The sequence below is a fragment of the Clinocottus analis genome, unplaced genomic scaffold, assembly GCF_023055335.1.
Source record: "Clinocottus analis isolate CAN_PGR_092001 unplaced genomic scaffold, fCliAna1.0.p SCAF_2, whole genome shotgun sequence".
Taxonomy (NCBI): domain Eukaryota; kingdom Metazoa; phylum Chordata; class Actinopteri; order Perciformes; family Cottidae; genus Clinocottus; species Clinocottus analis.
This window is the reverse complement of record NW_027175931.1, coordinates 9,228,347-9,241,611: the sequence shown is the minus strand read 5'-3', so window position 1 is coordinate 9,241,611 and position 13,265 is coordinate 9,228,347. Positions and strand designations below refer to the sequence as shown.

The window sequence follows — 13,265 nt, the reverse complement described above, 5'->3', positions numbered from 1 at the left end:
TTCTTGATTGAAATGGATGTGCTACCAGATGGGGAGAGATGGAGATAAAGAAAAGAGAGGCAGACTGGAAGAGATAAAGGAGGAAGAAAGGAAAGAGAAAATGAATGAAAAAGATATGAACAAGAGGAGAGGCAGATATATTTTGTTATACAGAGGAAGTGTAGAAAGACACGACACACGAGCATCTCACATAATATACTTGAACCTATAGGGCAACATGGTTAAGAAAGTCTTTCAGGTTTTTGACGCAGTGTAGCAAATTAATGCAGAATCTCAACATAAAATGTGATTTCATCAGTGTTCTTCTGTAATGTTTCAGGTTTTAAAAAATAACTTTCAATAACCAATTTCTTTGTTTTGAATTATATTTTGATCTAAGTCATTGACCGGGTCAGCGTAGCTTTTTAATAGGTTAACACAATATGATCATAAACTGATATACAGATCGGATTATTAAGAAATAATCACAGTGAATTATTACCTGACTATGCACACGTCTATGTGAGACTAGAAGAGCAGGAGGACTAAGAGGAGAGTGAGCAGGAACAGAATGTGCAGTAATTATTGGATACTTTATAAATTGCTCTGCATTGAAGTCAAAATAACTGCTGGATAAGAGAAGAGAATAAAAGACAGAAAACTTGAGAGAAAATATTAGTTAAAAGTGAACACCAACACTTTGACATTGCCACTTAAGATTAATTCTTTATTTGATCCTTGCATTCATGATCCACAATGGGAGTAGACTTATAATAAAGTAATTATGGTCTATTAATCATCTTCATAACTGTAAAATATGCATACTTATCTTACATATTATACAGTACACAGCATGTATTACAGATTTCTTTCAATCAATGTGTTTTCTTGAGTGTACATGGGTAATAATGAAGTGCTCAATGCTGAATCTTGGACAAAATTCACAGGATATAAATCTATTGATCAACATTAAAAGCGTGAATGTACTGCACAGCATTTATGTTTGTGTGGCATGTTTTTCATCTGAATCAAGGATCTAAAGATAGAAGGTGTCAGATGTTTTCTGGATTCTGAAGCCCTCAGAGAGATCTTTGGTCAAACTTGACTGGATTTGTATCGAATGAGAAAGCAGCTTCAGTGTCAGTGTTTTTTTTTTGGCACTTCTAAAAGGTGTGTGTGGTGCATTTATGTGTGTGTGTGTGTGTGTGTGTGTGTGGTGGGTTATGTGGATGCGTGTGTTTCTTTTTGTCTCAGTGGAGCTTCAGCCTTCATCTTGAAGCTGTCCCAGCAGGCGGGGTCTTCCTCTGTCAGAGGTGATGCTGAGGCGATGAGGTCACTGAACGACAGCAGTGTAAACGAGGTGGGAGGAGGAAAAGATGGACGAAGAGGCTGCCAGTAAGCGAGAAGAGAGTCTTTAATTAGTGAGTGGCTAATAGTGCTGCGATTAATGGTTCATTTGTATTTTTTTTTAAGTTATTCAAATTATAATTGGTCATTTATAACTGTAGCTGGAAATCTTATGAGCTCTTACTGCAGAGTCTGCGTTGTCTGCTGGTCCGAGTGCGACAGCAACATGATGATCAGTATCCAGCAAGCTCTCCTGCAGAAACACACATACACACACACACACATTAGCACACATGTCTCGCGTGCATGTATTGATAAATAAAAACCTCTACACTCATTAAAATTCAGCGCAACTACTACATAACAAATTAAGCTTATTAGACACTTTCATACAAACATTCACACTGCATGCATCTACAACTATTGAATAAATGCATGTGAATATCTCGTATCTGTTTTCATGATGATTTGCAAGAAATGTAAGCAAAGTTTCAGTTGCAGATAACCTCTGCGTTTGGAGGTCACACATTCCCAAGCAATACTGTGATAACGCAGACGTGCATTCACTTTAAAAAAAAAAGCCAGGGCTTCGCTTTAAGATGAATCCATTCCACAGCAAGATCGATGCAGTTCAACAACCTTGATTGTGTAAATTGATGAATATTATATTATATTAACATAAAACATGGTTGTTCTAATTGCATCCTATGTTCACATTTCAAAACACACACAATATGTACACCCAACCTACTGAGCCTTCAAATTGGTAAAAACATATTTTCAAAGTAGTTTTTGGTTCAGAAATGTTGTGCACTCTCTAACTTTGACTCCAAATGCAATTACCTTTGTAGCTGGAAAAGTACACTTGGACATTAAAGGCCAGAAGCTGTGTGTGTACGTGGGAGTAACAGGTGGCTGTGTGAAGTGGGGCTTTAGTTACAGAAAATGGAAGAGAGTAAGGGAACATAAAAAGAAGCTCCAAGGAAAATGGTACGGACAGAAATGTCAGAAAGAGCTGCATTGCATATTTTGTAATTTTGCTGTTTCAGTGGCTATGTTATAGTCTGTGTGTTATTATGTCTCTCAGTTCCTGCGTAGCGGCTGCAGGGGTGACATCACCAGAGGATGGCAGGAAATAATAAATCTCATAGCTGCTCTCTGATCTCGCCAATCAGCTGACAGTGAGCCAGAGGACACGAGGCCAAAAGCACGCTGGCTCGTCGCATCTCTGAGTGTGCCTATTTGTTTATGAGACAAATCCGGAGAAACAACAGAAAAAAACCCTCAAACAATTCAGTTCGAGGTACTTTTACCTCTCGAGGTCAATACAATCATATACTGATCACAAATAATGACGTGTTTTGCTGTTCTTGTAGATATAAAAGAGGAAGATCCAGCTCCTCTGAGGTACGTTTGTGCCGTCTGGAACGTCTAATGTATCTCATCTAATGCATACGATTATATTTCTCACCCTCTTTCTTTTTTAAATAACAATATGACCTCCTGCTTAATTTAATGTTAGAATTGTTTTACAGTGCAATATTATCCATGATGACCCGGTGGGTCGGGATGGCGTCATGAAGGCAGACGGCAGTATGAGCAGTGCAGAGCGGGTCGATTGGCACAAGCAACAGCTCAAACTCGAAGATGCGTAATTAAACACGCACACACAATGGTTATTATCATTCTTCTGTTTCTCAAAAAGGTTGCAGATTAATATGCTGTCAAGAACAAATGAATTGTTTGACAAAATGTTTCAGCTCTAATTGGGAAACTTGGCCTTATTTATCCTTGTATTAACATGTTATTAACTTATGATGATGGTGATAGCTGTAAATTAGATAAAAGTACACAAAATAGTAACATTTACTTCTTTCTCCCTTCGTTTACTGATTATTTTTTCGACTCTTCACAATTTGTACTGGAACACATTCGCCATCCTGTATGTCGTGGTTATGTCACTTTGCCCTTAGATCTATACTAGAAAGAGGACATATAGAAGTGAGCTGTTAGTCCCCGGTGTGAAAACACAGACACCAAAACAGCATTAAGCCTCCATGACCTCAAGAGAGATGGAAAAAGGAGAGGAGACGCAACATCAGGCTTTTTAAACCACTGGTAACCTTTTTGAGGTAACTTGTTAATCCACCTGCCACTGGGCATGGAGAAAAAAGGGAGGGCAGGGGGAATAGAGAAGAAACACATGGGAGAGAGAGAGAAGAGGGGGAATACAAGAAGGTAAGAAGAGGAAAATAGAGAGGAAATGAAAATTACATCAAAGGGAAATGCGCAGAGGACGAGGAATGAAGAGGAGCAGAAAAGAGGACAGAAATAGGGAAATAAATGGCAACAGATCATTTGTACAGACAGGGAGGTGAATGAAGGCCACTCGAAGGCTCCTTATTGCAATTTCTTTTGGTATTTTTCTGTAAGATCTCCTGTCATTTACTCTGCTTTTAGGGGAGGCAGCCACTTGGGAGCAGAGCATGAAGGACCCCACGGCACAGCTACCATGCTACTTTGAAGTTAATTGATTTTTTTAAAGGCTGTGTTCTACTAATAAGAAATAACTATGTATTATTCATAAAACTGTTTTTCTCTCTCCATATGATACAAACCTAAGAATACATCTTTACATTCAGCCCAAAAAGTACTGTTAAAAAACCCTCAAAAATGATAATAGTATAAAAATCTAAATAATACTATACTACTAACATGCCCATTGGGTATTTTGTTCCTTTAAAGGAATAGTTAAACATTGTGGGAAAGAGGAATATAAAAATGGCAACTTGTGTCTCTGTGCAGTTACTTCCAGGAGCCTGGTGTATTCTCATCGATGTCTTGGCAATTTTTTTTTGGACTATTCCTTTATTTTGTGCTCAAGACAACTTGTGGCCAGCGGCAAAGTTCCTCTTTGGCAATATAAAAGTAGAATCCAAGAGAATGAAAAATGTAAATAAAAGTCACAGGAAATAAGATAATCATGACAATTGATAACTAGAAAACACTGCAGGCTGAAAATTAAACTAGTCTTGAATCTGTCGTTTGTGTGTTTTCAATTTGTCATTCCAGACACAAGACAGATGTCTCGTTATTTTTAGAAATCCTGGAAGGTAGTCGTTTGTCCTTCAAACTGACTTACTTCAAATACCCAGTCGTCGTCTTCTTCCTCGTCTAGATGCATCTTGGTCTGGCGCAGTGCATATTTCGGTGTGAGCGGTTCAGGGGACAGGTGGAACTCCACCCTCTGCAGGTTGAAGCCCAGACCCGTGCCGATGGCTTTGATGAAGCTCTCCTTCAAGGCCTCGGTGGAAAAGAGAGGAAACTCAATCAGTTACATGCAGAAAATGATCACCGGCACAGAAAAAACAAGAGATGTCTGTGCCTGAGAGCTGAGATAGCCAGTCTTTTGTGCTTCTTGTGTGTAACATTTTGGCTCAGTAGCACAAAAACTTAAACCGCAACAGATGGGAATCTATGCATACATGCATAACAGTGTGTATACAAAAGAGTGACTTTGTGTATTTGTGTGAATGTGTGTGTGTGTGTGTGTGTCTAGCCAAAACCAACCCTGCTTGGTAGCCAATGAGCCACGATAACAGTATTACAAGGCTAATCACTATGGCAACCGTCGAACTCTGCCATTAGTCAACAGCGCGGTGATGATATCAGAGCTTGACGTCTCTGTGCCACCCTCTCGATCTCACCAGATCTTTACTTAGCACCACCGTTGCTGTCCATCTGTGTGTGTGTGTGTGTGTGTGTGTGTGTGTGTGTATGTATGTATGTATGTATGTATGTATGTATGTATGTGTGTGTGTGTGTGTGTGTATGTATGTATGTATGTATGTGTGTGTCTCTCTCTCTACATGAAAGAAATTAGAGAAGAAAAAAATGAAACTAAAAGAGGAGCAAGAAAGAAAGTACTACTGTGTGAGACAGTGAGGACGTATAGAAGGACAAAATGTGAGAAAAGAAGAAAAATGTGTTCACTCACGTATGTGCAAATGTGTGTGTGTGTGTGTGTGTGTGTGTGTGTGTGTGTACGTGTGTGTAAGTGTGTGTGTGCCTCAAAGGATATTGTCAATGTCAATTCACTTACACTCACTCAAACACGCAGATACATGCGCAGACACACACACACACACACACACACACACACACACACACACACACACACACACACACACGCACACACGCACACACACACACCTCGCCGGCAATGCAATTTGACAGCAGGATAGTATGGTTGCTATGGTTACCCAGTGGCGGTAGAACGCGGCAAGCTGCTGGTGCTCCGAGGCGCCCGATTGGATGACGCTCCACTCGTACGCTGTAAACTGACGAGTCATGATGCGGAAAAACTCTGGCACGGAGCTGCTACCTGGAGGGAAGGAAGGGAGGAAGGAAGGAGTGAGGAGAGGTGTGAGGCCAAAGAAAGGGAAGAGGAGAAAAGAAGGATGGAGACACCGACACAAAGGGACAGACGAAGATGTATGGAAAGAGAAGGAAGGGTTATTCAAACATACTCAGATTTTGAGATTACTGTGCACTGTTTCCTCTCTCTGAAATACACCAGTGATTTGAATGTGACTGTGACACACACAGAAATCCAAACATTTGCACACACAAGCTGCCTTGGTTTGAACCTTTTACATACACAAGGCAACAGTGACCCCTTGTGGTAAAGTTGGGAAATACAAAAGCATTTCCATTTCTGCCTTGGAGAACAGCAGACGATAATAATACGTATTTGGGTTTCATAGATTAATTATTGTTAGTGTTATATGGTTGAAATAGACAACTGACACATCATTTTATAGTTTGATCTTCAAGCATTTGATTGATGATCCAACAAAAACTTAAGAACAGATCCTGCTGATGAGAACTTAAGATTCACAGTTAGTCTTTTTTCTCTCTGTGTGTATTGGTTACAATGTGTGTGTGTGTGTGTGTGTGTGTGTGTGTGTGTGTGTGTGTGTGTGTGTGTGTGTGTGTGTGTGTGGTTCCACAAGTCAAACTGTTCGTTCAGCTGTTCGGCCTGTTTGTGTTTAGCCATGCAAATCATCGTTCAGCTTTATGGTACTTTTTGTACATCTAATTGACAGAAAAGCATCTTCTGAACTCAAACTATGTTCAAAAAACTTTTGATATTGTCAATGCTGCTTCAACTGTTCCCCTTAGCATTCACCTGGCATGGTGGTCTTCATGATATCCACCCCCACCTGCGCCCCCTGCTCTGCAGCAAGCACAGCATAGTCCCCCTGGTGGGACAAGTTGAAACTCCAGGCTGGGTGTCCAGAACCTGGATCTGGACTGACCTGGGTGCAAACAGCAAGATGGTCATCAAATTGTGGATATTTTCAATTATGTGACAAAGTTCTGGTGACTTAACATATAATAGTGTTATTAATTCCTCGCTGTCCTTTGCATCCAAACTGTCTTCAAACCCACAGCAGTTTATTTCTTATTATTTATGGAGACACTCTAAATAACAATTAGCATTGCTGCCTTAATTGTCATTATTATTCAAATATATCCACTTTTGTTATTAGTTTTGGTAGTTGTAACTTCTCATGCCTACTACTCATTATATGAATAATGTACATCAAATGCAATGAATGTGTTGTAACTCTGTTATATTGTTCATTCTGTACACATGACATTTATTGTACTTCTGTCCATCCGAGAAGAGGGATCCTAGTCTGATGCTCTTTTAAAGGTTTCTTTCCCTTCTTCTGTAAAGCCCTCCGAGGCAAATTTGCAATATGTGATTTTGGACTATACAAAATACATAAAATTAAATATTACAAATAAATAATACGGTTGTGTACCTTCATTGGTGCTGCCAGGTAAGGTTTCCCTTTGGGGGATCGCTCCAGTCTGATCTCCGACCAGGGGATCCCCATCCTCTCACACACACATTTCCTCAGCAACAACCTGCCAGCCTGTCGCAGTGACAGACAAGCGAGTGTGTTACTGGTACACAAGGATAACTGGATCTGACAAGCGGGAAGGGACCCAAATTTGGTGGTTGTGCGATAAGTCAGCATGCAGAAGGCGACAGACACAAACAACACGTGTGCAGTCACACTCACCATGGCTGACTTGGCATCCTTAGCAAACACAAACTGTCCGATCCGGTCTTTCTCCTCCCGCTGAACGCAACGAGCAGCAAACAGCCAGTCGGACCGGCTCGGTGTCCACGAGCCGCAGCGAAAGGCCCAACGGACAGAGCCCATCTCCTCACCTACGTCTGGTCATCTGGACTCCGCCACAACTTCAGGCTTCTCACAAGTTGTTAGTGAGCTAACGTTAGCATGTGCGGTTTGACTGACAACAAGCATCACAACTCTGGAAATGTTTTATCCGATGCTTTATTACTTCCACAGTGGCGACTCTGTGCAGTGCAGAACTGGAGACAACTAATACAATTACTAACGTTGCACTTTGTGTGTCTGACAGCGGGGTGAGCACGTCGAGCAATCCGGAAGAGCCGAGGCGAGATTCAGTGTCGTCATAAGTGGGCGCGGTGGAAAACTGACCAATAGGACCGACCTAAACTGTACACAACTACCGACACCTTCAGGTGCTCTCGGGAATATTGTAAAAATTACAAAGTAATGGTATTAATGAATATGAGCATTTGTTCCGACCCGAGAGAGAGATGGGATATGATTAAGCCTTTCGGCTGAAAAGCTCGTGTATCTAAATCGTGCTACTTAAAAAAACACCTCTCAGTTTGGGATAATCCTTGAAGGTCAATCAAATGTATCTTCTGTAACATAATTGTAAAAATAGCACCATGCTGCATATAGAAAGCTTTTATTACAGGGTCTTTTTTTCATTCAAATTATTCTATCCGATTTCCACTGGCCGTCCTATTTTCCGCTTCAATAATAGCATGTTTTATTTACGAGTCGAGCATGAATGCACCATTAAATTGTACCTCCACGATGTTGTTTTGATTGCGGTACATCTCTGTGTGTGTATATAAGGTAAGTTGTTTTCACAATATATGAAAGATAATGTTCAATTGGAGGCGGTGGTTGAATAGGCAACACACATGATTACGTTACATTTCTGATATTGATAATGAAACTCGAAAAGCACTGTCTCATAGCGTATATCGTTCCTTAAAAAAAACGTAATTTTAACTCGAAATATTTTGGAGATACAGTCTGAAGGCATAACCTAGAAGCGCATAGTGCTTATATGTATTTTCTCTATGTGTAGACAAATAGTATAAACACACATGCCAAATGTACTTACAAGAAACCTCCGAAGGCTACAATTTTGATTTTAATATTTAGTAACGGTATAGTCCACAAGATATGTGGTCGATATTGTCTGCTTATAGCAGCTTAATAAAATAAGTAATCATCGTCTAACAATACGTGTTGATGTGCTGCAGAAAAAAAAAAGAAACATCAGCAGTATTTCATTGGCGACAACTCAGCATTTGTGAGGCTACTCCCAACCTCACAATTCCCAACCTCAGTAATCAGTTAATAAAAGAGACCTTAGTAAAAAATAGAACATGATGGACTATTTGAAAAAATGATTCCCTACGATCTATAAAAATATATGTATGTTATGGTATTTTTCGAGTCAAGAGACAAATAACAAACACTTGCATTTTTCATCAAAAGAAAGTGAGAGATATCTTAATGCACTTTTTTTGTGTATATTACACCCTTGGAGTAGTTAATATTACAATTCGATTTCTTTAATATATTGAGAAGTATTTTTTTACTCAGCAATATTAACTACTCTCTGATTTACATACAGGAAGACTTCAGAGTCCTTTCAGCCTGTGATGCTTCTCTACCTGTGTACGCTCAGCTGGCAGCAGTGCAGAACAGGGAATCAAGGTGGAAAGCCTTGCACACATCAAATCAGGCACTCATCAAGGAAAAAGTGAACCCTCCTCTGGGAAAAAAAAGAAGACTTTTGATGATTTAATCCTCCAGCCAACCAGGTGTGACCTCTACAACTTCACAACTTCACACACTTCTCCCTGACATGTCATTGCACAGAGCCAGCATCTAGTGTAACAGCTGAGCCCAGTCTCCCAGGTGGAAAACTTCACAGAGAATGTTGGAGCCACTAAGGGATGAGAAACACTGTGATTTTAACAGAAAGCTACACTTCTCTTACAAATACCACCCCCCTTTAACGCTGACCTCTGACCTTTCTACAGCTGTTTCCATTTACACTTCCTTTTCTAACTCCTTTATTTTTTTTCTATTGCTCCCTTCATACACCATTCTCTTCCTCTTGTCTTCTTGCTTCCCTCTCAGTTGTCCATCCTTGTCTCTTTTCCTCTCTCCGTCTTTGGGGTTTCTGTCCCCTTCTCACTGCCAAGCTGGATTTCCTGCAGGTGAAGCATCTGAAGAGGAAGAGGAAGAGCAACTACAGTGTGAGAGAAACACAGACGCTTATCAGGGAAATCCACAAGAGGACGGACGTGTTGTTCTCTCGACAGCAGGTATAGATTTCTTCTTCTCTTCTCTTGGATAGGTCAACCGAAGCACAAATCAATTATTTCCTATCCAATAGCAACTTCCTCTAAGTTGTTTGTAACCTCTTGTCAAATATGTGAAAGTAGTTTTCAAACCAGTTGTTTAACGTCATTGATTTCACCACTGACAAAAACCTTTGTCGTAGTACACAAGTAACTGGCATGCTCATCCAAAAAGCAAGTCACAACTAAAATATTCAAACATTATGAGTCAGATCAAGAGTAAAACTAGATCAATCAATCGGGTCCCATATAGCTCAGCTCCTAGGTTAAATGAAAGTGCAGTGTAGAAAGGCCAAAACGTTTTTAAAAAAAAAAAAGTTTAGAAGTAGTTTTTTCATTATCACCACCAGAGAGCACTGATACAGTTGATTTTTCCAAACCAATTCACGGGAATCTTGTCCCAAATTCTTTTCTTGGAGGAATGTATTTGTGGAAATAAAGTGTCAAATACCTCCATTTGTATTGGCCACAAAATTATCCACTGGATTTACCATAGAGGAGCATTTTAGAGTCAGCTTTTTAAAAATGTTATTTCTTTTATTTTGACAGGAACCTGCACTGCATTGTTTTGACGCATACCTATTTCGTCTTCACAAAACCACTGAAATTATTGTCTGATTTTCTTCTCTTCTCTCTGTGTTTGAACAGAACACAGCCATTAATGAGTTGAAGAGACAGGCATGGGAGGAAGTGGCTCAAGGTGTTAATTCACTGGGGGAGGGAGAGCAACGCACTGCTGCTGAGGTGTGTTTATTTCTCTGTTGGAATCATATAATGTTTATATATATAACCTGTTAAACACCAGTACCTTTCTTCTAAAATCTCCTGTGCAGGTGAAGCGTCGATACCTGGACTGGCGTTCACTTGTGAAGAGAAAACAGCTTCGGGCTGAGCTCTCTCTCTCCTCCTCCTCCTCCTCGTCTTTGGCCCTGAAGACTGAGTATGATCAGTCCTCCCCTGAGCATGAGGCAGCTTCTCTGGGATCTGGGTGTGACCAGCTGCTTGACCTCTCGAGCCTCTCGAAGGATTGTCATTGTGACTGGCCGGAGCTGGCATCTCTCGGGGAACCGAATGGGCATGCCATGATGGCACCGCTGGGTGTGAAGATGGAGGATGATGTCAGTGAATACAGAGTAAGAAACCAAACTCATCATACATCATGGTGCCACGGTAGTGCCTGTGCGTGTACGATAACTATAGATTAGATATTCTAATTAAACCATGGAGTCCATTAATTATACCAGCATTTAATTGAGGACAGAATGATATTCTCAAACACCTTCATGTTTTTGAAGGGCTTACATTATCAGTGTTCATGTTAAGACAAGTTGCCTATATTGAGACGCCAGTATTTTATAATGTGTTCATTAGCTTAATTAATATCCCTGTTGGCAGAGGTAGTTATGTTAAACACAGTGCCAGCTCATGTTGTAGCTCAAGTGGATCTTGTTAAGCCTTCCTTTTGATTGGGCTCATGTAGGCCCACAAGGTAAAGATCAAATTAAATTAAGGGATGTGTTAATTAATTAGGATTCAAACTTGACATATAAATGTTACTTTTTTTTTTTTTTTACAATTGCATTTAGATTTGTTTATATATAAAATCATCATCTGTTAAAACTGTGGTATTACAATTTCCCATAATCATTCTCTAAGAATAATCTCCCAGTTTTTCTCCTAACCTGTATCCAGTCTGTTCAAATTCTTCATATATCAGCCAGACAATCTGCAGTAGTAAAAGCGGTAATTGTGTTGAGTCTCATCAGTATTCAGTGACAATAATTTAACATCTGCCAGACATGTAGACAGTAAAAAGGAAATCAAAGCTGCAGAGTCTTAGATCTGTTTTTTTTGTTCCAAAAGTTTAAAAAAATGTTGTAATAAAATAAATAAACATTCATCATTAATTGTCAAGGTTACTTTCTGAGACTCTGTCATGACGAGTAAACTTTTGAGTTATGTGTGAAAAAAGTTCTAATTTAAGAACCTCCTTCTCTCCTTCTAGCTGGATGGTGATGGTGATATGGGAGATGGAGAATTAGATGAAGATGATATTCCCTCCCTCCTCAGTGACATTGAGTCACGTGGTGAGGAGCATGTTGGTGATGTTTACTCCCACAATGACTTGGACATGCTCAGCTCCTCAAAGAATCTGACCTCGACCACCAACAGAGGCCTTCCACTCGCTGGTGCCCTGATGGGGACGCCAGCCCATCCTCTGGGTGGACTAACCAATCATGAAAACATGGGAGCAGGGATTCTGGTTGCCGTTGAGAAACAGCGATTGGAGCTGGAGAAGCAGCGCTTGGTTGTGGAAACTGAGCGCCTGGCAGTGGAAAAAGAGCGGCTGGTGGTGGAGAAGGAGCGTCTTTGTCAGATGGAGGTAGAGAGGGAAAGGCTGCAGCTGGAGAGAGAGAGGTTACAGGTGGAACGGGAAAGGTTGAGGCTTCTGCTCGTCAGCCAATCAGAGCAGGTGAACTCCTCCTTTTACCTACCGCCACAACAAGGCCCGCCTTCATCGTCCACGTCTTTATCTTCCACTTATGATGGACAGAGGGAGAGAGATAAAGAAAGTAAAGTGTGGATTCCGATGGTGAATCTGGAGACAGAAAGGCTCAAACTAGAGAAGGAGAGACTGCAGCTGGAGAAAGAGAGGCTGCAGTTTTTTAAATTTGAGGCAGGCAGACTGCAGATTGAGCGAGAACGCCTCCAAGTGGAGAAAGAGAGAATGCAGTTGCACAAAGATCATCAGGGCCACTGAGAAAAGGACTAATAAGAGAGAGAGAGAGAGAGAGAGAGAGAGAGAGAGAGAGAGAGAGAGAGAGAGAGAGAGAGAGAGAGAGAGAGAGAGAGAGAGAGAAAGAGAGAGAGAGAGAGAGAGAAGAGAGAGAGAGAGAGAAAGAGAGAGAGAGAGAGAGAAAGAGAGAGAGAGAGAGAGAGAGAGAGAGAGAGAGAGAGAGAGAGAGAGAGAGATACTTTCATCAAATTTAGGGGTACTTCCAATACTGAAAACAACCCAGAATGTGAATTGCATTGGCAGCTGTTCCTTTATCAAGTTCCTCACACACACACACACACACACACACACACACACACACACACACACACACACACACACACACACACACACACACACACACACACACTTCCTTAAGGAAATGATCAATCCTGACTTGAAATCTGGCCAAGGACAAGACTGAGAGAGAGGGCTGGCATATTTATGACCAACATGATAAAGCAGTGCCTTATGATGTCTTCATAAAATGGGTGATTGGACAGAAAAGATGCCATGATGATAAAATCAAGGATATGTTTGGCTGGTTTGCCTTGAACATTTTTGATTCATGATGCATTTAGTACCTTATCCAAATACACAAATGCACAAAACGTGCAGTATTACACATGAAATGCT

At 40.7% G+C, this 13,265-nt stretch overlaps 2 protein-coding genes across 3 annotated transcripts; one reads left to right on the top strand and one right to left on the bottom strand.

The window, feature by feature from the left end:
• Positions 1 to 693: 693 nt before the first annotated feature.
• On the bottom strand, positions 694 to 7,816 carry aasdhppt (aminoadipate-semialdehyde dehydrogenase-phosphopantetheinyl transferase). Of its 2 annotated transcripts, none has more exons than XM_068585244.1 (7): positions 7,425 to 7,816; positions 7,161 to 7,328; positions 6,518 to 6,647; positions 5,589 to 5,710; positions 4,469 to 4,630; positions 1,511 to 1,579; positions 694 to 1,368 (listed from the first exon to the last, which is right to left on the bottom strand). In XM_068585244.1, exons 1-7 carry the CDS (start codon positions 7,566 to 7,568, stop codon positions 1,201 to 1,203), a joined length of 963 nt encoding a protein of 320 aa, XP_068441345.1. In that variant the 5' UTR covers positions 7,569 to 7,816; the 3' UTR covers positions 694 to 1,200. The 2 variants fall into 2 exon arrangements, with proteins under 2 accessions (XP_068441345.1, XP_068441346.1); XM_068585245.1 differs by having other exon boundaries at positions 7,161 to 7,274.
• A 1,626-nt stretch (positions 7,817 to 9,442) lies between these two features.
• On the top strand, positions 9,443 to 12,645 carry msantd4 (Myb/SANT-like DNA-binding domain containing 4 with coiled-coils). The gene is made up of 5 exons (XM_068585925.1): positions 9,443 to 9,454; positions 9,530 to 9,817; positions 10,502 to 10,597; positions 10,687 to 10,986; positions 11,859 to 12,645. Exons 1-5 carry the CDS (start codon positions 9,443 to 9,445, stop codon positions 12,612 to 12,614), a joined length of 1,452 nt encoding a protein of 483 aa, XP_068442026.1. The 3' UTR covers positions 12,615 to 12,645.
• Positions 12,646 to 13,265: the final 620 nt, after the last annotated feature.

What these genes read in the sequence shown, in the direction of transcription:
- aasdhppt (XM_068585244.1), bottom strand. Translation starts at nt 7,568, where the DNA reads ATGGGCTCTGTCCGTTGGGCCTTTCGCTGCGGCTCGTGGACACCGAGC. An exon ending in CATGAAGACCACCATGCCAG is followed by an intron (nt 5,711 to 6,517) that starts GTGAATGCTAAG and finishes CCTTCCCTCCAG; the next exon opens with GTAGCAGCTCCGTGCCAGAG. An exon ending in CCGCGTTCTACCGCCACTGG is followed by an intron (nt 4,631 to 5,588) that starts GTAACCATAGCA and finishes TTTTCCACCGAG; the next exon opens with GCCTTGAAGGAGAGCTTCAT.
- msantd4 (XM_068585925.1), top strand. An exon ending in TGTTGTTCTCTCGACAGCAG is followed by an intron (nt 9,818 to 10,501) that starts GTATAGATTTCT and finishes GTGTTTGAACAG; the next exon opens with AACACAGCCATTAATGAGTT. An exon ending in ATGATGTCAGTGAATACAGA is followed by an intron (nt 10,987 to 11,858) that starts GTAAGAAACCAA and finishes CTCTCCTTCTAG; the next exon opens with CTGGATGGTGATGGTGATAT.